The sequence below is a fragment of the Pristis pectinata genome, chromosome 16 (genome assembly GCF_009764475.1).
Source record: "Pristis pectinata isolate sPriPec2 chromosome 16, sPriPec2.1.pri, whole genome shotgun sequence".
NCBI classification, from domain to species: domain Eukaryota; kingdom Metazoa; phylum Chordata; class Chondrichthyes; order Rhinopristiformes; family Pristidae; genus Pristis; species Pristis pectinata.
Genome location: NC_067420.1, coordinates 22,804,752 through 22,828,850, shown reverse-complemented (window position 1 = coordinate 22,828,850; position 24,099 = coordinate 22,804,752). Strand labels below are relative to the sequence as shown.

The 24,099-nt window shown below is 37.8% G+C and overlaps 1 protein-coding gene across 1 annotated transcript in view; it reads left to right on the top strand.

The window, feature by feature from the left end:
• Window positions 1-23,832, top strand: part of prex1 (phosphatidylinositol-3,4,5-trisphosphate-dependent Rac exchange factor 1) — a 167,461-nt gene extending 143,629 nt beyond the window's left edge. Inside the window, 10 exon segments of the mRNA XM_052031374.1 lie at window positions 1,982-2,023; window positions 3,396-3,613; window positions 4,448-4,550; window positions 7,048-7,191; window positions 7,804-7,909; window positions 8,935-9,001; window positions 9,904-10,094; window positions 15,345-15,447; window positions 15,547-15,614; window positions 20,642-23,832. Of these exon segments, the coding sequence (XP_051887334.1) occupies window positions 1,982-2,023; window positions 3,396-3,613; window positions 4,448-4,550; window positions 7,048-7,191; window positions 7,804-7,909; window positions 8,935-9,001; window positions 9,904-10,094; window positions 15,345-15,447; window positions 15,547-15,614; window positions 20,642-20,684 (1,085 nt within the window). The 3' untranslated portion in view covers window positions 20,685-23,832.
• Window positions 23,833-24,099: the final 267 nt, after the last annotated feature.

The window sequence follows — 24,099 nt, the reverse complement described above, 5'->3', positions numbered from 1 at the left end:
TTCACTGGAGTGCCACTATTACAAGCACGTCTGTCGCTTGGTTGGGTGACCAAACCTGTGCAAACTATTCGAGATGTCGCCTCACCAGGCCCCTGTATATTTGGAGCAAGTTATCTCTACTCTTGCACACAAATCCTTTCACAATAACAGTCAACGTTCCATTTGTCTTCCTAACTGCCTGCTGTTAACTTTCAGTGATTTGTGTACAAGGACACCCAGATCCCTCTGGGCATCAATATCTTTCAATCTCTTTCCACTTAAAAATAAAATGATCTGTTTCTATATTGTGTATTTTACAGATACATGCATTCTTTATGACCCAGTGAATAATTGTTGCAGCAAAAACATTGCTCAAACATTCATTAGGTTACTAGCTTTCTTTACTAGCTCATTAGCATTTAAAAGTCTTAATTGCAACAACTGTGACAATTGATAGACAGGCGAATGTCCACTTCCATTTAACTATACTTGTAGCTAATATCCAGTGAAATAACAGCAATGGAAAAAAGAAGCTTGAGTGAGCCATAACTGCATTATTCAGCATGATTACGGTTGATCCATTTCCCCCTACCCACCCCTGATTCACATTATGTTTTGATTCCCCAGTATGTTGAAAGATCTATTCACCTCTGCCTGAAATGTACATGAGTATCTATAGTTCTCAGGAGGAGAATTCCAAAGAGTTCCAAACCTCTGTACAAAGAGATTTCTCCTTGCTGTCTCCAGTGAATGATTGCTTATCTGGAGACTTCAAGACACTTCAGCCTGAGAGGCTTGGCCTCTACAGCAATGAAGTTGGTTTTCTGAGGACGTAATGACTTTATTTTACTCTTCAGCTGTCAAAAATTTGTAATTCAGTAACTCAAAACGTCACGTTTGAGTGCTTTAGTATTTGCACAATTCTTTTTGTTCAAACATGTTTGTTACTCTGTAAATGGGATACCATATCTAAACAAAACGTGTATTTCATTACTATGTTCTGTAGATTTGTAATTTCTCATTACACTTGTGTGTTCATTAACTTGGATGTGAGATTGTTTCTTTTGGGATCTGTATACCTTAAATTACTCCAAATATCCAGTAACTAGTAACCTGTCTTTTTTATAATGAGTGCATATATGGGTTTACAGGGCCAAAGGCTTCTTGCAACTGTGTGGAAGTTCATAAATAGATTAGCATAGTTGACAGGATAAATTTATATTTTAAAATTTTTAGCTTTGTTTGTACAGACACCTATTGCACAGAATGATGCACTCAGTTTTGTTTTGTAGCACTGCTACACATTTATATTGAGATTGTTTTCTTGAAACGTTACCAGAGTTACAAGAGCATAAACCTTTTACACAATTCTAAAATACAGCTAAGAAAATTAATAGTGAGCAGACCAGTGTGTTACCATGGAAATGTTGCAGTGTGTCTGCCATTTTATAGCATCAAATAATGAATTATGATCACAGCTGTTCAGTTCAAAGATTTTGGGAGAGTCCTTTGAGTTATCGAGTTATTTTAAAATTTATACTGCACCTCTCCTTCAAGACAGGCACAAGTATGTTTCTTGTTTCTGTTTTGTGTATATTCGATGAATATTCACTCTGTGACGTCACCAGTTTTAAATGTAGCTTGAAAGTGAAGCAAACTGCAGCTGCTCTAATCATTCCATCCCTCCTCTTTGTGCCCTATTATTACCTCCCACCTGCCCCCCACTTTCTTTTGCTTTTTCAGTCTTTTCCCATAGTATTTACCCTTGCACTATTCTATCCCAGTTAATGCTCTGTCTTCTCGTATACTGTTGCAACAGTTTTCTCTGGCACCTTTTAATGTACTTTGACTTGATCATTATGCTTAATCTTGTAGAACCGTGAAAAAAACCATTAAAAACAACTGTTCTAATATTGTTTGAATAAACATTACATTTAAAAACTAATTTTCAAGATGTATAGATATTGGCATTGCAATAACCTTTATATAATTCTTTCCACAGATGGAAAGAATCAATTACTTTTAGCTCTACTTCATTGCACAGGTAAGATGTGCTATATTCAACAATTATGGTAAACCAGATAGACATTTGGTGCAGGTGAAAGGCCAGGGTTGGCAAATAAGACTTTGTTTTACTTTGATTTAGTCCCCTTCTGCGGCAAGGATTGTTTTCAAAAGAACCCTGGATTTTAAAGTTAGAATAATAGACCAGTCTAATGCAATAATATGTATTTGATTGTGCTCCATGTACAACAAGTTGCTAATTACATTATAATATTCAGATTATAGTTCATTGTAAATCAAAGCAAAATGACTTAACTACAATATGAAGCATTATCCCATAGTGGAGTGCTCTGAAAGGAACTATTTTTCAAGTTAATAAAATGTCATTGTATTTTGTAGTAATGTTACATTACCAAATTGGAACAACTGTCATGCATTCCAACTGACCCGCCAAGTTAGTTATTAAGTACAACCTTTCTGGTTGCTATCTATTGCTTTTTTAGTTTCAGTAAAGTATCTTTTACAGAGGTGATAAAGTTACCTTTCTCTTCTGTTTAAATTCTGTGTATTATATCCAATTAAGCATCCTTTATCAACAAATAGCAAATTAAGGGATATTATGTATTTAAAAGTATTGCTATTTATGCTAACTTTTAGAACAACTTGTATATGATTTTGTGCCATCCACAAATTCTGGAACATACCATTAAATGATTCTTCTTGAACCTGCCCTGATCTTGAATGCATCATGATCATATAACTAGTTAGTGAGTACATTCCTAGTTCTGTCACAGAACATTCTTTCACAAAACAAGCTTCCTATAAGTAGAAAGGATGTACATGTATAAATCTTTCATATATAATTCCTAACAGTTTATTTGGATAAGTTAGAGTGCTCTTTAGTTTATTTGTTTGGTAAAGGTGAAGTTGCATTATACTTCTCCACTACTTAGAATTCTCCACTTCCTTACTATGTAAGAAAAGAATGTGCTTTTCATGATTTAGTAGAAGTAGCGATTCACTAGTTTATTTGCATCATCTATTTCCAAAAATTTTTGTGGCAAAAACTGTATATACGTTTTGCAAAATTTCCAAGCTTTGTTATAAACAAGTATCCCTCAACCATCACTCTAGCCATTTATTCAAGCTTGCTGCATTTTCTTTAATATTCATAGCTTCAACAGCAATTTCTGGAGCCTTATGGGCTTAATTACTTGGGGAAACAGCTGTTCCTTGGTTTTATAGTACACAGTTGAGATTGTATGCCCACCTACTAATAATTTCAGTTGAAGTTATCTTAGATTCTTTGGAGCCAAAAATACTCGATAGAAACATTAAAAAAATATATATAACTGGAAAACTGCAACACTAATCTTGATTACATTTCCTCATTCCGTTATTTTTCTCTACAGACCTGGACTTGCAATTACGGCGGGATGTCCTCTTTTGTCAAAGCCTTGTAGCAGCCATCTGTAGCTTTTCTGAACAGCTATTGGCTGCTTTGAATCACCGATATAACAACAATGGAGAATATGAAGAGGAGAGCAAAGAGGCCAGTAAGAAGTGGCTTGAGCAGATAGCTGTTACTGGTGTCCTTCTCAACTTTCAATCTTTGCTTTCCCTCACTGTGGTAAGTAACTGAAAGATTACAGACCACCATTTTGTGTGTATATTTTTATATGACATGCTCCATTACAATTTTCATTGATTTTGTGGCTTCCATTTTCTGCACTGGGAATTGAAAACATATCAGTAAAATTTGTGATTTTTCAAGTTGATATTTCAAATAAGAATTTGAATTTTCAGTTGTACTTTGTCTTTAGATATATAATGGCTGAAGTTCCTGTTTTCTTTCATTTTAGTGATCAAATTTTCCTTCATTCTTGGTACCAACCTTCACTATTCTAGTAAAATTAGTGAAAATGGGAATCTCTTGTTTGTACTTTCAACATGCAAATTGGTTTTTTGGTTTTTATTTAGAACATTCAGGTAATACCCCTGAAACACTGCTTTTGGCTTGCTTGACTTAGTGGGATCCCTGCTGGCTATTTTTTCTTGAAGTGTTCTAAGGTTTTTAGGTTTCAAAGAATTTCCTAATGGGCAAAAGGTAAACATAAGCTACAACAAGTTTTAAAGCCTCACTGAAAAATGTGATTGATAGATAAGCAAGGTTGAAAGTAAGAATAGAATACTTAGAACACAAGGTTCTTTCACTACCTTCTTCCTTGTGAACACCCCCCCCCCATTACCTTGTGAATTATCTGAATATCCCTTTATGTCCTGATGCCCTCTATAAAGGATAAATGTTTTATCTAAATTATGTTAAAAGAAATTAATGTACAATACTGATGTGGATTGAAGTAGTTGGTTGATGGGCATACAGTCCATTTGCACCATTTGGTTCTTTTTTGCTTCTGGTGTCTGGATTTTGTAAACTAATGATTGCCATTTTCATTGTGCACAGAAAGAAGAACGCATCATGTTGGAAGACACCAAGGTCGCTCTGTCTGATTTGGACAATGTAACATTCCACTTTAGACATCTGGAACAGGAATATCCAGTAGCAAGTAAGTAGTTCATACATCTGGACTACATGAGCTAAAGTTTATGGTGATTACTTTCAAAGGAAAGTAAAGAATTGTAGTCGTACTTCTGGGGAAGTTTTGCTTACAAGAACATTTTCTTGAAGCTGAACTGCCTGTCCCTTGAGAAGTACTTAATTCAGGGGAGGGGGAAGTATAGTCTAAATCTAAACTGCTGTTTGCAAGTTGAGAGTACTTGATTTTAACAGGAGGATCACTGGGAAATGGATATATAGTAGTTGGGATTAGGAAAGATCCCAAAGAACTAACTGCGTGAGTATGTTAGGGTAGGGGGATGGCAGAAACTATTGAGATGCATCCTTATTGTAAATGAATGGATGGGCCAAGATGGTTCCCTACTGGGAGAGAAAATCATCATTGAAAGACACCCTGACTTGCATCAGCACCATCAGGTGAGGCACTAATTAAATGCCTCTGCATTGTTTATTATGAGGAGCCCCAGATATTTTAGGTTGGTGTGCAATGTTAAAAAGAAAATTGCATTAAACTTTCGGAGGTTCTTAACTTTTGGAAGTTTGTTGAGCTTTCAATCATGAAGCAAGCTCGTGAGTTGATTTGATTTGTACAGGAAATGTTATACTTGTATGTACATTGCTTGAGCCTTAAGCAAGATGAGTTTATTGGCTGAATTTTTTTTGGTGTGTATTTAAACAGATTTAAAATTTACCTGACCTATAGAAGTTGTCTGTTACATGTTCCTGCAAGGAGATTGCTCAGCTTTGGCTGAGGCCTTGTAATTTATGTGGCTTGTATTGTCATGTCAATACCTTATGTGTACAGTTGTGAAATGTAACCTCTATGCTTCCAGAAGTGAAAAAATAGCAATAGGACTGGCATGGTTAAAGTCAAAATGTAAAACTTGTAACTTTAGTAAAGAGTTTTTCTCAAGCTTTTAAGCTGTAATTTTATATCTGTAACATTATTCTACATTTTAAGTTTTCCGTATGTTACTAGAGTGTGTTGCGCTGGACTTTCAAAATAGGAGGAGTAATGTTATTTAGGGCGGATCACCTTTTTAAATATTTAAAGAACTTGATAATATCCATCTACAAGGGATACTCCCCACATATTCTCTGAGTATCCTCATTTAAATAAAGTGCCTTCCAACCCTCCAACCCAATTGTCTGGTTCAGTGAAATCTGACATCTCGAGTACACATTTATTTTCTTCAGTCTCTCACCTGGCCTTCACTATTAACTTCGGACTATATGCACTGTATGTAATGTTAACCAATCCTCTTTTTTAAAAAAAAATCTTCAGATCAAGTGCTTCTATCAAAGCCAGAAAAATTGAATGTAAACTCTGTCTGGATAAAGTATTTCTTTTTTGTGATATCCTTAAAATTATTGTTTTTGTGAAAAACCTTGAGATTTTTCCTCCATCTGGGCACAATCCTTCACTACATGATTGATGTTTTCAGCCTATGGTTTAACCAGATAGATGAATGTTTCAATATAGTATCATGACTTTAAGTGGACCTATTACTTGTGTATTGCATTGAATGGCCACATTTTGTGCTATTAAATTCACTGGCTCTCAATTCCCTTTACCCACATTCTGGTCTTGACCCATTTGTGATGTTATAAGGAAAAATCTCATCTGCATTCCAGCAGCTATAAGCTGCTATTGATGCAGAGGACTCTAGTTTAAGGTCAACCCAAGGATCATTTGTCGTCTTAGCAATCAACTTTGGAGCCTCAATGAAATTAGAAGAGGCTTGTAAGAACTTGCCTTCACTGAAATATTTTGCAATCCAGTTGCCAAATTTCTCAGTCTGCAGTTGTGATTAACAAAAGAGCTGGAGAAAAGATGAGAAGCTCTTTTAATACAGCTTCATTATATGGAATAAATTGCCTGAATGGGTGGTGGATTCAATACCTTTCCACAGGGAATCTGATAAGTATTTGAAGGTGAAAAATCACAGGATTATAGAGAAAGAACAGACAGGGGAGGGGGACTAATTTGAAATGTTCTAAAAGAGCTGGGAGATGGGCAAACTGAACCAAATGTCTTTCTGAAGCTGTGATCTCTGTTCACCTGATCTCCAGATTGAAACAGCAGATTCTTGATATTAAATTTCTCACTCACAGCTTCTGCTCACTGATTTTCATGTTTCCCTCTCTCCCTGACTTTGAAGAATATATATTTTAATTTTTCTTGTTCTTTGTTGAAATGAACTGAAGCCTTTAAGGTAGACCTGAGTTTTTAAAGGGTGTGTTTTGTGGATGTGTAGGGATTTTTAAGGCTCACCAGGCATTTGTGATCATTGAGTATTTGAACCTTAAACAACAAGTTACTCTTCACACTGATTTTCCTTCTGAACAATTGCTTAGCAATAAATCCCGCACCACCACCACCCCCCTCCACCAATCCTTGTGTATAGAGACAAGGCATGTAATCAGTCTTTGGCATGTGATATTAAAATATTTCCAAACTGATGGTCTTGCTTTTATTTTTGCAGACAGCTCCGTCACTTATCGGGTGGATGGTAGCCGGCAAGCGTTGAAAGTTACTTTTTACCTTGATAGTCACAACTTTGCAGAGTTGCCTTCCAAGTTTCAGAATGGTGGTAGTTTAAAGCTGCACACAGTACTTTTCTCTCAAGGTATTATAATTTACCTATTAATATTGCAGTTTTCCTTTTGAGTATATCAGAATCACTGCTGACCTCAATGATGTGCATGTATTTATAAAAAAAAATCCCAGAAATTCTGAACTATCCTAAATGACTATTTGCAAGGATTGCTTTAATTGGATTTTTTTATTGGTATGTTTTTCACTAAACAGTTGGACTCAAAAGGAGTCACAGCTCTTGTAGATACTTCCCTATAAGCCATTTCCTTTAAACTACGGTATAAGCTTATACTGTATATAAGATCCCTTTCACTTAATTGACCTGTTTCCTGATTACTGTTCATAATGTTTAGGTCAAAGTGGTGCTTAGTAACAAAATGCATTTTTGATGCTGACACAGTCCAAATTAAACTAATAAGAATTAAAGAAAAACAGATCCGACAACATCCATTCTTGTGATTCAACTAAATTATCTAGTGAACTGTATGTTGAATAGATACTCTTTACTCTTATTCCTGAAAGACTTATTTGTTGTTCAGAATCAGTAGTTTTGTGTGATAGCTTTATTTTAACCAGTCATAGCAAAGCTGGACCAAGATTTTCTTTGTACGTTTCAATTTTATTTTCTAATATTTTTCTTTAGCTCTTGAGGGTCAATGTTATCCAGAAAATATGGCTGCAGAAGAATTTCAACAGCAGATCAATTCAGCATCCCTTGATAAAGTTAAATATTATCATCGAAAACTCAGGTAAGCTTTGTTATTTGCTGAGTAAGATTTGAAATAATAACAAATTTATCTTCTGGAAGATAACTCGTGTGAAAGTATTCTAATTAAATCTAATCAGGATCAAAAGGTGAACAGACTAGGTGTGTGTAACTTGATTAACATTTGGTGTATTTGTTAATGCTATGTACATTAAGATTTCTAAAGAATCTACGTTGGATGAATATTACTTTGCACTTTAAAATAAAAATGTTATTTTGCAATTAAATAAAAAAACATATTCCAAGTGCTTGGAATTGGTACTTGGTAATGGGTGGTTTATTGTTGTGCACCAGCCCTATCTGCTGGCCTAGTCCTAACTTGAGCTTGAATTCCAATCTCAATAGTTGAATTTTGGGAACAGTCAATTTATTTAATAAACAAAATTGTGAAGCAGGAGTTGGATTCATAGTGGGTGTTAAATTTTACCAGGATAGAGTTATGGAAAACTTAATTTTACTTTTAGAAAACATCACTGCCACTGACATCCTTCATCTTCAAAAGAACGATAGTTCCCTAGAAGAGAGGAAAGGAAAACCATGTTGGTGTCTCTACTACTAGTTTTAGATCTGAAGCAAATTTAATATTTCAATTACATAGAAACGTATAAAGCTTACAGCACAATACAGGCCCTTCAGCCCACAAAGTTGTGCCGAACATGTCCCTACCTTAGAAAAATAGAGGGCTATGGGTAAGCCTTATAATTTCTAAGTTCCATGTACCTATCCAAAAGTCTCTTAAACGACCCTGTCATATCTGCCTCCAGCACCGTTGCTGGCAGACCATTCCACGCACTCACCACTCTCGGAGTAAAAAAACTTATCCCTGACATCTCCTCTGTACCTACGCCCCAGCACCTTAAACCTGTGTCCTCTTGTAGCAACCATTTCAGCCCTGGGAAAATGCCTCTGACTATCCACGCGATCAATGCCTCTTCTACGTTAGGACATTTCTAAATGTGCTTTCATTGCATAATCAAAATGAATTCTAAGATTTTGATCTTCTTGCAGGGCTTTCTATCTTGAAAGGTCGAATTTGCCTTCTGATTCTTCTGCTACAGCTGTAAAGATAAATAGGGTAAGATGCTTCAGTGGACTAAACAAATTATTGTTGTAAAGCTAACTGAATGACTTGTGTGCTTTCGAATATCCTGTGTTAAATGGTCAATCAGGTTAATTAACCTTGTCAAATATGCTGTACCAGTCTGTAAACCCTCCAGTTTGTCTTAGAAATGAGTTGTTCTTAATTCTACAAAATGTACCAAACTGTCCATAGCTCTCCTTTTTATTTTATTGAATTGTTCCTTAAAAGGTAAATTTAGCTTGCCTTTCACATTTTATGTAATACCAAGATAGCCAGTGTTGCTCAGAGCAAACATGAGAGGGAAAGGAATGAATAAATGAACATACTGATTAGGTAGGAGGAGGTTTTTGCAGAGCATAAATACCAACACACACCGATTGTGTTGAATGTCTTTTCTGTGATGTTACAAATGTAATTTGTCCATTTGTACCCGGGTTCAATTCCCGCTGCTGTCTGTAAGGAGTTTGTACCATCTCCCCATGTCTGCGTGGGTTTCCTCCAGGTGCTCCGAAGCATTCCAAAGACTTACAGGTTAGGACCTGTGGGAATGATGTGTTGGCGCCGAAAGAGTGGAGACACTTGTGGGCTGCCCCCAGCACATTCTCAGTAACGCAAAAAGACGCATTTCCCTGTATGTTTCGATGTACATGTGACTAATAAATAAATATCTTAATATGATCATCATTATTTAATTCAGTTTTATATGAAATAAACAGGTTAAGCTTTATTTGGTCCTGTTGAGGCCATTGTGCAACAACAGCAAAACTTGGTCTTTAGTAGGGGAGGGCAATGATAGTGATGGTGGAAATGACAAGGGGAAAGTATTTTATAAACAACAGTGGAATTCATGGTAAAAAGCTAACATTTACAAACTTGTTTTCCTTTTAAATTCATAGTTGCTCCGTCCGCTGAATGCATTAGAGGAACTGCAGCGACTCATGGAATTGTACATTAATCCCAAACATTCAACATCCATGGCAAACTCAAGCAGTAATCTTTCTGGAATTGCAGTCTTGCCAATATCCTCTGAACTCTGCAACCGGCTTGGAGCCTGTCAGATTGTTATGTGCGGCACTGGTATTCAGAGGTAATTGATATCTTTTCAATTAGTTCGGGCATGCAGTTTAAAGCTATGCAGTGTCCTTGTTGGAATGCTGAAAAATAATCGTAATCCTGAAATATCAGAAATCATTGGTGTCTGGTTTGCTAGAGCATTTACGCTTGTGAAATAAATCCTTTTGGCTCACTTGCACTTCATTAATAATGCTGTAATCCTGACCTCATGGTTAGTGTTATAATACAAACTTAGCGACCCACAGCACTGCTTGAATAAATGTTAATTCTCAGTAACATAAGAATATCAGAAAGTGGAAAATTGGAATGATAATTTAGCTTAGTGGTAAAGACTCTGGACCAGCAGCCAAAGTTCTGGACCATTGATCCAGAGGCACAAGTTTGAATCCCACCACTGCAGTTGGGGAATTTAAATCCGAGTAATTAAATCAATCTGGAATTAAAGCTGGTTTCAATTATAGTAACCATGAAACTACCAGATTGTCATTAAAAACCCATGTGTTTCACTTGTGTCCTTCAGTGAAGGAAATCTGCCTGATCTGACGTGTGTTCCAGACCTCCTCCTCCTGTGGTTGACTGCTCCTACTGCTGCCTCAATTCAAGGGAAATTAGGGATGGACAATTAATGCCCAGATTTCCATCAACATCTTCATATGAACAACAAAAAAATTGCGGCTTTTGAAGTGCCCTTGTTTGTTCTCTGAAATGTGATTGGAAGTATGGTTGGCATTCTTCCATCCACATGAGGCGTTGGACATAGCTTTCAGAGATTGTTCACGTTTCTGATCCTGTAAAGTCTGGCACAGCTGCTGGCAATGTAGCTTGAATAATGGTTCTGTGTTTGTGCTTTCAGCAATGGCATCTCTTTCCAGCACCACCACATCCTTTCTATAGTATAACAACCAGCAATGGCATCTACTAGTGAAGCCACTGTTGTTCATGGTGGCAAATCCCTGCTTGCATGAATGTGCGAATAACACAGGCTGGTGGTGTTGTGTATAGTGAGGATGGTTGTCTGAGCTGCTGCAGTGGGATATAGATCAGATGGAAAGTTGGGTGAAGCATTGACAGATAGAATTTAATCCTGACAGTGATGGATTTTGTGAGGACAAATAGGGGTAGGGCATGTTACAGTAGATGGTAGGGTGCCAAGTAATGTTGATTAACAGGAAGACCAAGGTTTTCAAGTCTGTAATTCCCTGCAAATGGCAACATGGGTCGATAGGGTAATGAAGAAGGCATATGGCAAGTTGCTTTGAATAGGTTGGGGTGTAGAATGCAAGAGCTGGACATTATGTTACAACTTGACAAAACACTGGTCAGTTGCACATGGAGTATTGTATGCAGTTCTGGTTGTTATACTATAGAAAGGATGTGGTGGTGCTGGAAAGAGTGCAGAGGAGATTCACCACAATATTGCCTGAGTTGGAGGACTTCTGTATAGATTGGATTTGTTTTCCCTGGAGCTAAGGAACTGATGGGTGACCTGACAGAAGTGTATAAGATTATGAGTCATAGGTTAGAATTTTTTTTCCTCTGGTAAGGGTATCAAAACAAGAGGGTATAGGCTAAAGGTTAGAAGTAGGAGTTTTAAGGGGGATTTGAGGGGAAAGTTTCTTTTCACATAGAGATTGGTTGATATCTGGTATTCGCTGCTAGAGAAGGTTACAATTACTACATTAAAGTAGCATTTAGACACTTTAATATGCAAGGCACAGAAGGATATGGCCCTAATGCTGGCAAATGGGATTAGTGTCAATGGGCAAAAAGATTGGCATGGATATGGTAGACTGAAGGGCCGTTTCCGTGCTGTATACCTCTGAGTCTATGACTCTGTTTTGCCATTTCCTTCTGTCACCAGATACAGTTTCCTACTTGCCATAATGAATGCAGAAAGCTTTCATATCCCTTTTACTAACATTCTTAAAGCAGAACTTTCGGCACCCTTTTGGCTGAGGTTGCCTCCCATTATAGTGTATCCCTGGGGATATGGCCACCTTTCATCCTGCGATAATGCTAAAGTCAGCAAAGCCTAAACAGTACAAATTTCAATTCACCAGCAATCTCAGAATAATAGGTTTTATTGCAGATCTGGGAACTGCAGAAATGACGCCCATGTTCTGCATTATTATGAATGCTACAAAGCTTTAGAATGTCCCAGTACCACAAATTAGCATGAATATAATGGGTACCTCAGGCCACTTGCAGATTAAAGCAAACCACCAAACGCCAGCTCTTGTTTGCACCGGATACAGTGAACTTGGCATTAAATTTGGTGTGGAAGTTTTAGTGGAAGAAGCAATTGTGAAACTTCAATGAGAGCACTTTATTTTTCTGAAGTGTTGTTTTGGCTATTAATGTGATCCCACGTACACCTGATTTGGTATTGGTTTATCATTGTCACTTTTACCGAGGTACAGTGAAAAGCTTGTCTTACAAACTGATTGTACGGGTCAATTCATTACACAGTGCAGTTACATTGAGTTAGTACAAAGTGCATTGATGTAGTACAGGTAAAAACAGTAACAGTACCGAGTAAAGTGTCACAGCTACAGAGAGAGTGCAGTGCAATAAGGTGCAAGGTCACAACAAGGTAGATCGTGAGATCATAGTCCATCTCATTGTATAAAGGAACAGTTCAGTAGTCTTATCACAGTGGGGTAGAAGCTGTCCTTAAGGCTGGTGGTACGTGCCCTCAGGCTCCTGTATCTTCTGCCTGATGGGAGAGGGGAGAAGAGAGAATGTCCCGGGTGGGTGGGGTCTTTGATTATGCTGGCTGCTTCACCAAGACAATGAGAGGTAAAGATAGAGTCCAAAGAGGGGAGGCTGGTGTCCGTGATGCGCTGGGCTGTGTCCACAACTCTCTGCAGTTTCTTGCGGTCCTGGGCAGAGCAGTTGCCGTACCAAGCTGTGATACATCCAGATAGGATGCTTTCTATGGTGCATCGGTAAAAGTTGGTGAGAGTCAAAGGGGACAAACCAAATTTCTTTAGCCTCCTGAGGAAGTAGAGGCACTGGTGAGCTTTCTTGGCCTTGGCATCTACGTGATTTGACCAGGACAGGCTGTTGGTGATGTTCACTGCCAGGAACAAGGTGTTGTGAAAATATCATGAGTCCTGTTTCCTGGGCAGTGTTTTTCCCTTAACCAAAACTATTTGCATAAATAAAAATTGGCTAGTTTCTTATCTCCTTTCTATTTGTATGATATTGCTTTTAGCAAATTGGCACCTTTTCTGTCTAAGTAGATGACTAGTTAATTGGTTATGAAGCATTTGTGATATCACAATTTACGTGGCTGTTGTACATAAGTATAGTTTGTTCTTTAGTACAAACGGGGTTCATGGAACTTGGTTTTCCACCAGGCATTTGAATCATCAGTAACGTATGCCCTTGTATATAATCGTGTAGAGGAAGAGTGAAGCCAGGAAGTGACATCTGAGACTGTTACAGCAAAGCCTGTAATTTAAAACTGAACACTCAAATATTTGGTGATATACTCTGCAATAATTAAATACTTCTGGGGTATTTACAGTTAGTCCATGTTTCATTTGTAATTTCTTGATTCCATTTTCTAACACAGTTACTTCCATCAAAGCTTTATTTATGCAGAGTCTAAGTTCAACTTTTAAGTTTGTTTTCCTTTTGACAATTGTGCAAGGAAAGCCACTTTGATTTTACTGTATAGAATTTGTATCTGTCGTATTGAAATGCACAGATTAAAATTTACAATTTGTATATGCTTCAACTTAGAACCTGTCAAAACAGCAATGTTGAGTTGGGCAACTGCTTATTTGTAATATGAATTTTGCCATGATCCAAGCTAACCAACATCCTCATGCAGGGTCTTGACCCAAACTATCCCTCTGCTGCCTGACCTGCTGAGTTCCTCCAAGACTTTGTATCTAACCAACATCATGTTAATTAAGGCTGTTTTCTGTATTTTTATACACTTGTATGTGATTGTGGAATACTGAATTTGTATGAAGATTTAGACATTTCCCAACGAAGGCTATAAATTTTCAGCATTTTAAACAAGGTATAGTAAATTCTTCTTGCTTTCAAGCAAACCAGAAATCTTCAGATGCACATTTAACCACTTGGATGTATCTGGAGGATGGCAACATAATTTTATATTTCATGATCTTTGGACAAAATATTAATCTTGTAAAATTCATACTTGTAGACCACAATCACATACAAGTGTCTAAAAATACAGAAAACAGTCTTAATTAACATGATGTCGGTTAGATACAAAATCTTGGAGGAACTCGGCAAGTCAGGCAGCAGAAGGATAGTTCAGGTCAAGACCCTGCATAAGGATATTGGTTAGCCTAGATCATGGCAAAATTCACATTACAAATAAGCAGTTGTCCAACTCAACATTGCTCTTTTGACAGAACCATATAGCACAAAACAGGCCTTTCGGCCAACCAGGTTCTAAGCAAAACAAAACTGCAGATATTGGAAATCTTAAATAAGAGAATGCTGGAAATACTTCATCTGTCAGTCAGCATCTATGGAGAGAGTTGATTACCTTTCATCTAAACCAGGGACTGTTAGAAAGCAAACATATTTTAAGATGCAGAGGAGGAAGGAAGGAGAGAAAGAATGGGAACATGCATGGTGGGGTGGGAATCAAGAAAAGCGAATGACACGTTGTTCATGCTGGCTGAACGAGAGTGTTGAAGACTTGTTAGTTGCATCTGATCTCTCTGAGGAGGTGTGAATAGAGGGAGATGAATGAGACCAATGCTGGAACAGAGAGAACACAGCAGTTGGTAGAAATTTGAAATAATAGGTAATGCTGGAAACGCTTCACCGGTGAGGCAGCATTTGTAGCAAAAGAAAAACTGAGTTAATGTTGACTTTGCATCTCATCTAATCAGTTCTGACGCAAACGTGAAAGGCTGGATGTTTGAAATGGTGGAATTCACAATTGAGTTCTGAGGGCTGTAACATGCCCTGTTGAAAGATGAGTTGATGTCCTTGAACTTGCATTGTTGGAGTAATACAAGGGCTCAAAAACAGAGGCCAGATTGAGGTAGAAAATTTAAGTGGAGGGCAACTGGAAGTTCAGTGTCATCCTTGTACGTTTGTGGATTTGTTCAGGAGAAATATAAAATGGATCTTAAAAAGGATTTGATCTCTTTAGTGGAGTTTATTGTGTTAATAGACTATATTTTCTTCAGCTCATCTGAATAGATCTTGTGTGGATAGAATCCAGTGGTTGCTTTAATAGTCCTGAAATTTTAATTTTATACAGGAGTACTTTAAGCGTGACCCTGGAACAAGCAGTCATTTTGGCCCGTAGCCATGGACTTTTACCTAGATGCATCATGCAGGCCACAGACATTATGAGGAAACAGGTAAAACCTTCAAATACCAAGTAATTAGATGTTAAGTTCCTAATGTATACAGCTAAGTTACCGTAATTTGAGAACATGGAATTGTTTTTATTTCTTCAGGGTGCAAGAGTTGAGAACTCAGCCAAAAATTTAAAAGTAATGGATCAGATGCCGCAGTCTGTACCAAGGTAAGTTTATAAATCTGTATGCTGCTCTATTTATGTGTGAGATTTAGCAGTTATGCTAGCGGTTCCTTCTCTATCAGCCAGGACTAACAAAACTAGTATTTCAGCATGTTTACATCCAGTTAGTTATTGGGAATGTGAAATATTTCAAGTTGCAGACAGGATTTTAAATATTTTAAGGTGCTATTTCCTGTCAAGTCCTTGAACCCACTGTTGGCTCGAAAGTACGTGCTTTCCTTTCCTCCAACTATTTGATACACTTCAATCACATTGCTATAGCACTGCAATCCCTTCAGTAAAGGCAGAAGCAAGACCATAAGACATAGAAGCAGAATTAGTCCATTCGGCCCATTGAGCCTGCTCTGCCATTCGATCATGACTGACTGACTTATTTTTCCCTCTCAACCTCATTCTTCTGCCTTCTCCCCGTAACCTTTGACACAATAATCAAGAACCTATCAACCTCCGCTTTAAATATACCTGATGACTTGGCCTCCACAGCCATTTGTGGCAATGAATTCCACAGATTCACCGGTCTCTGGCTAAAGAAATTCCTCCTCATCTCTGTTCTAAAGGAACATCCTTCAGTTCTGAGGCTGTGCCCTCTGATCCTAGATTCTCGCACTACTGGAAAACTCCTCTCCATGTCCACTCTGTCCAGGCCTTTCAATATCTGGTAGGTTTCAGTGAGATTCCCCCCCCCCCCCACCCCTTCATCCTTCCAAGCGAGTACAGGCCTAGAGCTATCAAATGCTCCTCATGTTAACCCTTTCTTTCCTGAGATCATTCTTGTAAATGTCCTCTGGCTCCTCTTAAATGCCAGCACATCTTTCCTTAGATATGGGTCCCAAAACTGCTCGCAATACTCCAAATGTAGTCTGACCAACGCCTTATAAACCATTACATCCTTGCTTTTATATTCTAGACCTCTCGAAACAAAGGCTAACATTGCATTTGCCTTCCTTACTACTGACTCAACCTGCAAGTTAACCCTTAGGGAATCCTGCACTAGGGTTCCCATCCCTCTGCACCTCCAATTTCTGAATTTGCTCCCAGTTTAGAAAATAGTCTACGCCTTCATTCTTTCTACCAAAGTGCATGACCATACACTTCCCTACACAGTATTTCATCTGCCACTTTATCCATATTCCCAACCTGTCCAAGTCCTTCTGCAGACTCCCTGCTTCCTCAACACCACCTGCCCCTCCACCTATCTTTGTATCATCCACAAACTTGGCCACAAAGTCATCAATTCCGTCATCCAGATCATTAACATATAACGTGAAAAGTAGTGGACCCAACGCCGACCCCAGCGGAACACCACTAGTCACCGGCAGCCAACCAGAAAAGGCCCCCTTTATTCCCATTCTTTGCCTTCTGCCAGTCAGCCAATCTTCAATCCATGTTAGTACCTTGCCTGTAATACCATGGGCTCCTATCTGAGATGTAGTCCATCTGGTCCAGGTGACTTATCTATCTTCAGACCTTTCAGCTTCCCAAGCACCTTCTCCTTAGTAATAGTGGCTACACTCACTCCTGCCCCCTGACTCTCTCGAATTTCTGGTAGGTTGCTGGTGTCTTCCACAGTGAAGACTGACTCAAAATACTTATACAGTTTATCAGCCATTTCTTTGTTCCCCATTACTACCTTTCCAGCTGTCCAATGTCCACTCTTGCCTCTCTTTTACTCTTTATATATCTGGAAAAGAATTTTTATATTATTGGCTAGCTTACCTTCATATTTCATCTTTTTTTCCCCTTATTGCTTTTTTACTTGCCTCCTGTTGGTTTTTAAAGACTTCCCACTAATTTTTGCAATATTTATGCCCTCTCTTTTGCTTTTATGCTGTCTTTGGCTTCCCTGTCAGCCATGGTTGCCTCATCTTCCCTTTTAGAATGCTGCTGCTTCTTTGGGATGAACTGACACTGTGTCTTCCGAATTACTCCCAGAAACTCTTGCCATTGCTGCTCTGCCGTCATCCCTGCTAGAGTCCCCTTCCCATCAACCTTGGCCAGCTCCTCTTTCATGCCTCTGTAGTTACTTTTACTCAACTGTAATACCAATACATTCGATTTTAGCTTCTTCTTCTCAAACTGCAGGGTGAATTCTATCATATTATGATCACTGCCTCCAAAGGGTTTCTTTACCTTAAGCCCCCTAAAGAAATCTGGTTCATTACACAACACCAAATCCAGAATTGCCTTTTCCCCAGTGGGCTTGACCACAAGCTGCTCTGAAAAGCCATCTCGTAGGCATTCTACAAATTCCTTCTCTTGGAATCCAGTATCAACCTGATTTTCCCAATCTACCTGCATATTGAAATTCTGCATGAGGACTGTAACATTGCCGTTTTACATGCCTCTTCTATCTCTTGTTGTAATTTGCACCCTACATTCTGGCTACTATTCAGAGACCTGTATATAACTCCCAATAGGGTCTTTTTACCCTTGCAGCTTCTTAACTCTACCCACAAGGATTCTACATCTTCTGATCCTATATCACTTCTGACCTAGGATTTGATTTCATTTTTTTTTACCAACAGTGCCACCCTCCCCACCGCCCCCCCCGCCCACCTGCCTGTCTTTTTGATAGGATGTGTATCCCTGGATGTTTAGCTCCCAGCTGTGATCTTCTTTTGACCACAACTGTGTTGCCCACAACGTCATACCTGCCAATTTCTAACTGTGCTATAAGCTCACCTACCTTTATTTCGTCTACTGCGTACATTCAAAAATAACACCTTCATTTCTGTATTCACTACCCTTTTTAAACTTTCCCCATGTTGCCTGAAATTAAATTCTTATCCCTTTCTAAACTTTGTTTTATTCTTTATTCTGGAGATTTCAGTAAGCTCTCCTGCACTCTCCTTCCCTTTTACTTTATCCATACTTTTCCAATCTGTTGAACCCACCCCGCTACTATTTAGTTTAAAGCCCTATCTAAAGCCCTAGTTATGTGATTCGCCAAGACCCTGGTCCCAGCATGGTTCAGGTGGAGCCCGTCCCATCGGAACAGTTCCCTCTTTCCCCAATACCAGTGCCAATGTCCCACTAACTCAAACCCACTTCTCCCACACCAGTCTTTGAGTTATGCATTTATTGTCCCTGTGCCAATTTGCACGTGGCTCAGGTAGCAATCCAGAGATTTTTTAATTTAGTCACTAGCTGCTCATATTCCCTCAGCAGAACCTCTTTCCTTGTTCTACCTACATCGTTGGTACCCACATGGACCATGACAACTATCCCTCCTCATCTCTCTCAACCTGTCGGCAGGCTTTGCCACAGTTGATCATATTATCATCTTCATTCAATTCTATTCTCTCTTACCAAGCTATGGTTGGAGAAAAGCCTGTGATTCTCTTCTATCTCTAGCATAGGTAATGCTAGGAACTCGAAGAATGGATCCTTTACTCCCTCCTAATTTTGACAGGCTGCCAATCAACAACATTATTCCAAGAAAAGCCTTAGGTGCCATGCATAAGCTGATGATTCTGAGCTCTGCCCTTCCATCTCTTTCATGGCCTTCACAGTCTCTGATTTGTCACACATTCTGTCTTTTTAAAAAAGCAGTAGTTTTCATCAGTTAAATATTGGGAAAGCAGCAATTGTCTGGAGTTCCTTGGATACATTTAGTTCCTGGGTAATTAATTGTTTGCCTCCCCATATTTGTTGCCTGAAACAGAATCAGAGCATTCCCAAATTTCTTGACTCTGAGAAGAGCTCCTGATCATGTATGTGTTCGATGTCTGCAAGATTGGTTGTCTCTTAGGAATGGATGAGCATTAAGTAATCTATGTTGTCCTTAATCTTGAAATTTCCAGGCACTCATGGTAGGCAACGCTCTCTAAACTTGAAGCCGTCTGAAGCTTTACAGCCTGTGTTCTATCTTTGCAATATCCAACGCACTGTCCTCAAAGGTCTACGTTGGCAATGCCTCATTCTTAAAATTTTAATCCTTATTCTGAATTTATTTCACGGCTTTGCTTCTCTAAACCTCTGCAACTTCCTCCAAACCTAAAGCCTGATATTTCTTTCTTGGCCTACTCTATGTACCTAGTTTCATAATTCTAGAATCTTTCATCACCACTCATTTCTTTGGAATAAAGATGCTCTGCCTCTGAAAAGTTTTTAGTTCCAGTATCTCCTTGTGTAATTTTAGTATCTGATGCTGTGACTTGTCATGCTTGGATTAACACAATAGTCAAAAATGACAACTTAAAACTTGGAATGAAAAGCAAAAGCACATTCATTTTAAATGAAATTGACTTCTAGATATGTAACTAAACCAGTATTTGCATAGATGCATTTATCTTTGATTCCAGCGTGGAATATAGCATGATCAGTTAAAGAACCAGTCCAGGACTGTTCATGTAAACGTGCAAAGATGAACAGTTGACATTTAAGGAGTCTGATCTGCTTAAAAAAATCTTTGTCTTGGTGCTGTAGTCAGTTAATATTGATGTGCCTGCAGCCTGTGTGATATAGGAAGAAATAGTATTAACAGTCTGGGGATACAGATAATTGTCATTGAAGATGGACATTATGGAATACTTCATTTGAAGAAGGATTTCATTAATATTGTGTTAAGCTGGGTTTGCTTGCAGCTTAAGGACCATGACCATTTCTTTTGAGTACTTAAAAATGCAAGCCTAATTTATTCTCATTCTAGCATTAGAAAATAATAGGCAGCAGATGAGGTAGGATTTGTTGGGCAAGGGTGAAAAATCACTTCTGGGAAACTTAGGATGCAAGACTTGAAATTGTCCACTTGCAAATGGGTGATCACACGTTAGCAGTCAAAGGGAAAAGAAAATCATCTGGGTGCAAAATAGATTCTTGATTCAGTGGTTTCATTCCATTACCATAGCAATTTCTCCCTTGATCTACTTACTGTGCTTTGTTAATAATCTGGGGAACATGTTAAGTCTTGAAATCCCAAGATTTATTTTTCCTACAATAAAGAATATGCCTGTTATTTTTCTGCACAGGAAAAATTGTAAATTTGCAATTCCTTTGAATTTTTTCTCTAGGCTCTACCGTCTTTGTCAACCACCTTCAGATGGAGACCTATGAAAGTTGCTTTGTAATGGCTTCCTGATTCTTCAAAGAATTAGAGCTGCTGGGATATCGTCAATTTGTGGTGTCTGTATTTTGTTGAACTATGGAATGTCTACGTATGCACAGTAATACAATGGCAGTGTCATAAGCTGCACAGGGAGAGTTGTCTCTGTGCAGAGTTCCATTTATATCAAAATGGTAGTTGACTGTTTGACCCCCTCTGCCTGCTCATGGATATGTGGCTAAGTTAACCAATATAACAATTATTGAAAAGGACCATATTGTTATGAATGGTGGCATGCATGAGACTTTCAGATATTGCTAGCTAACATCAATAGCGTGCTAATGTGTGTAAGCACGTATTTCCCCCATCACCCACCACTTCTCTTCCTCCATCCTCGTGTTGGAATTCTACCAATTGCATATGCATCTCAAATGAGGACATTTGGTTTTTAGAATACCAAAAACACCGCATACAATTCACTGAAATAAAAGCAAAATGTTATATAAATAGGTTGCTGAATTCGCTAGACTGAGCTCCAGCTACTCTGCTTTTTAACAAGTACCTGATACATAATGTACACATGTATACATCTGAAATATTGTCCATACAGTTATATATTGTGTAGCTGCAGCAATTAACATTCTGGTTTACTAGAGTACTGATGTATCTTGCTACTGATTCATATTTTAATCAAACAATTTAAAACTTTCTTCACTGTAATAACATCCCTTGCTTTAAGCCTTTTCAAGGCAGGAGCATTGAATATCTTCAATCTGGAATTGCTTAAACTGTGTTCGTTCTTCTGCTGAATCAATGCTTTAATTTTCCATTTACTTTTCAAAACCAGACAATAGCAGTACGAGTTAATTCAAATGCAACATGACAGTTAATCTGTTAGCCTTTCCATATAGGATTGCAACTAAATTATAAAACAAAACCTTTCAAATTTATGAAACCATTTCTGTAGTGTGTCACATATTTTGCCTGAAATCTGAAGAATTCCAATTGGAAGTTTACAAATGATGGCACTGAGCACTGGTATTTCTGACATTCTTGTTGAATGGCGCTTTCTTGTCATGGCTGATAGTAGCATCCAGTTTTACTTTGAACAACAGTGGGAAAAATCACCAGTATTAAATTATTTCACGTTTTTATTTAAGCTTTTGGTGACAAAAGATGAAAAGGTGAAGTTCCTTGAAAGTACAGTAGTGTCTTGTGTTTACATCCAAGGGCAGATCTTAAATGTTTCTCAAATAGTATTTGCACAATTTGTCAGCTGTTGAATTATTGAGGGAAGAATTGGAGTCTTTTTTTTGAGAGGGAAAAAGGCAGACTATATGCCAGTACTTGTCAGTTTTTCATTAGAATTTGCTGAATCTTGGGGTAGAATTACATGTATAAAAAGACTATCTGATTTGTTCTAAATGTTTTGTCACACATGAGTCAAAAGTCATAAGAATTTTGGTTTTAGTACTAACTTTTTAAAATTTCTGTGGTATATTTGCACATTGGATATGTGTTGAAGCAGTTGTCTCAGGGCAAAGTTCTGTTTTGAAGCCCTTTTAATAGTGCCTTAAAATATAGAATAGGCTCCTAAAAGTCAGTCATTTTTGCTTTGGAATACAATTTCGTTCAGTGTTAACGCAGCAAATATTTTATCACACTTAATCTATTTTTTTAACCATGTAAAGTATCTTCAGTTGCATTTGTTTTAAAAGTACCTTAACCATTTTACTGGCTGGTAGATGCTGAATTAGTGTAGTTTGCTTGTACATGTTTGAAATTGTGAATTTTGAAAGTTTTTTGCTTTAGAATCATGTGACTAGGCGAAGGAAATAAGATAACTACGTTTAATTCTGGCTCAGAGCTATCATTTTCTAATGTTATTTTATTTCCAATCCATTCATGTGTTGAGTGTCTATAATCTAGAAAATGGATCATTGTTTCACACCAATTTATCTTCATTTTCACTGAAACAGTTCAAGACAGACAGCCTAGTGAGACTGTATACATGTCGTAGTGCAATAGTTCATTTCTTTTTCTTCCCTGATCCTCTCGTTCCATTTTCTTACTTGTTGCTGTGTGTCAATAGGTGCCAGCAGCCCTTTCGCCTGATGCAAGTGGTTATTCCTTGGGTGTGAACTTAATGGGGATTGCTGCCAGACTATTTTACCTTGGGGCCATTAAAATTCCTGTTCTCATGCATAATTTCCACCTGGGCTACTGGACAGCAATCATTCTTTCCCTTTGGTGCTGAGTTACATAAAGCCTTTGATAGATTTGGGTTGGACTTTATACTGTACATTTTGGAATTTTTCTACACATCAGTTAAGAAATAATGAGCATTGTAGCTCGGATGCTTAATTTGTGTTTTTTCTCATTACATATTTTTTTCCTTTGTTTACTGTTTACCCAGATTAAAATTCCAAATTTGTTAAGGGAAGACTTGAAATTAGACAATTTAAAATCTCCTCTTGGTACAGATAGATATTTTGGCAGTCTTGCATGCATTAAAGCTGTGTCTGTAACTCTGAATTGACAATTTGCATGTATTCAGCAGAAAAAGAATCATCTAGTGAATTTGGATCCCAAGTGGTAATCCACTGAATAAATAAAATGTCTCTTAAATAGAAAAATAATGCATTTTAGTTGCACACCCAATTTTAAAATGCTCACTATGGCTCAGAAGGTGGTGTAGTTATTCTGAGTCTCATTTAATCCTTGTTTACCAGGATGCTGCAATTGTGTTAAGCGTTCAGGATCATTAATACAAGTCTGTTTCACTTGTAGTCTTGAGTCTAAATAGACTGCACCTCTTATGTGGAAGTTGTCAATTCACAGACTCATAAAACTAAGACAATCATTTTGCTTGACTTAGATGGATAGTGCAAAGCCCTTAACAGTTACTGTCATTACCAGTGCAATACTTTTTATCAAGTGCCGCAAGGAAGAAGTGCACTTTCATGCAGTGACTTAATAAAATTTGACACAAAGCCATTGTTGTGTATAACGCTAGTAACCATTGTTTTGCTAATGTAAATAAATTAGGTTTATGATGTAGTTTTTCTTTAATTTTCCATTGTACAGAAAGTTTGATTAATGTTATTTTATTGAAATTGTAGATTTAACCTGATAGGCAATAAATTTTTATTTACGTTTTGGGAATTGTCTGCCTTAATTTTTTCATTTAATAATTGAACTACAAAGTAATTGCAGCCAAAGCTTTCTATCCTGAACATGTTACTTGACCAGAACTGGGTTTGGTTCCTGTTCAAATGTCCAAATTTAAAAAAAATCTTTTTGTACAATTAATTCTAATATATCATTCTCAGTTTGCACGTTGCTGGACTTTGGAATGGCTGCCCCATCAGCACCAGGTAAGTTCAGGAATGGAGGGACCATGCAAGCAGTATGCAGGCTGTAGAC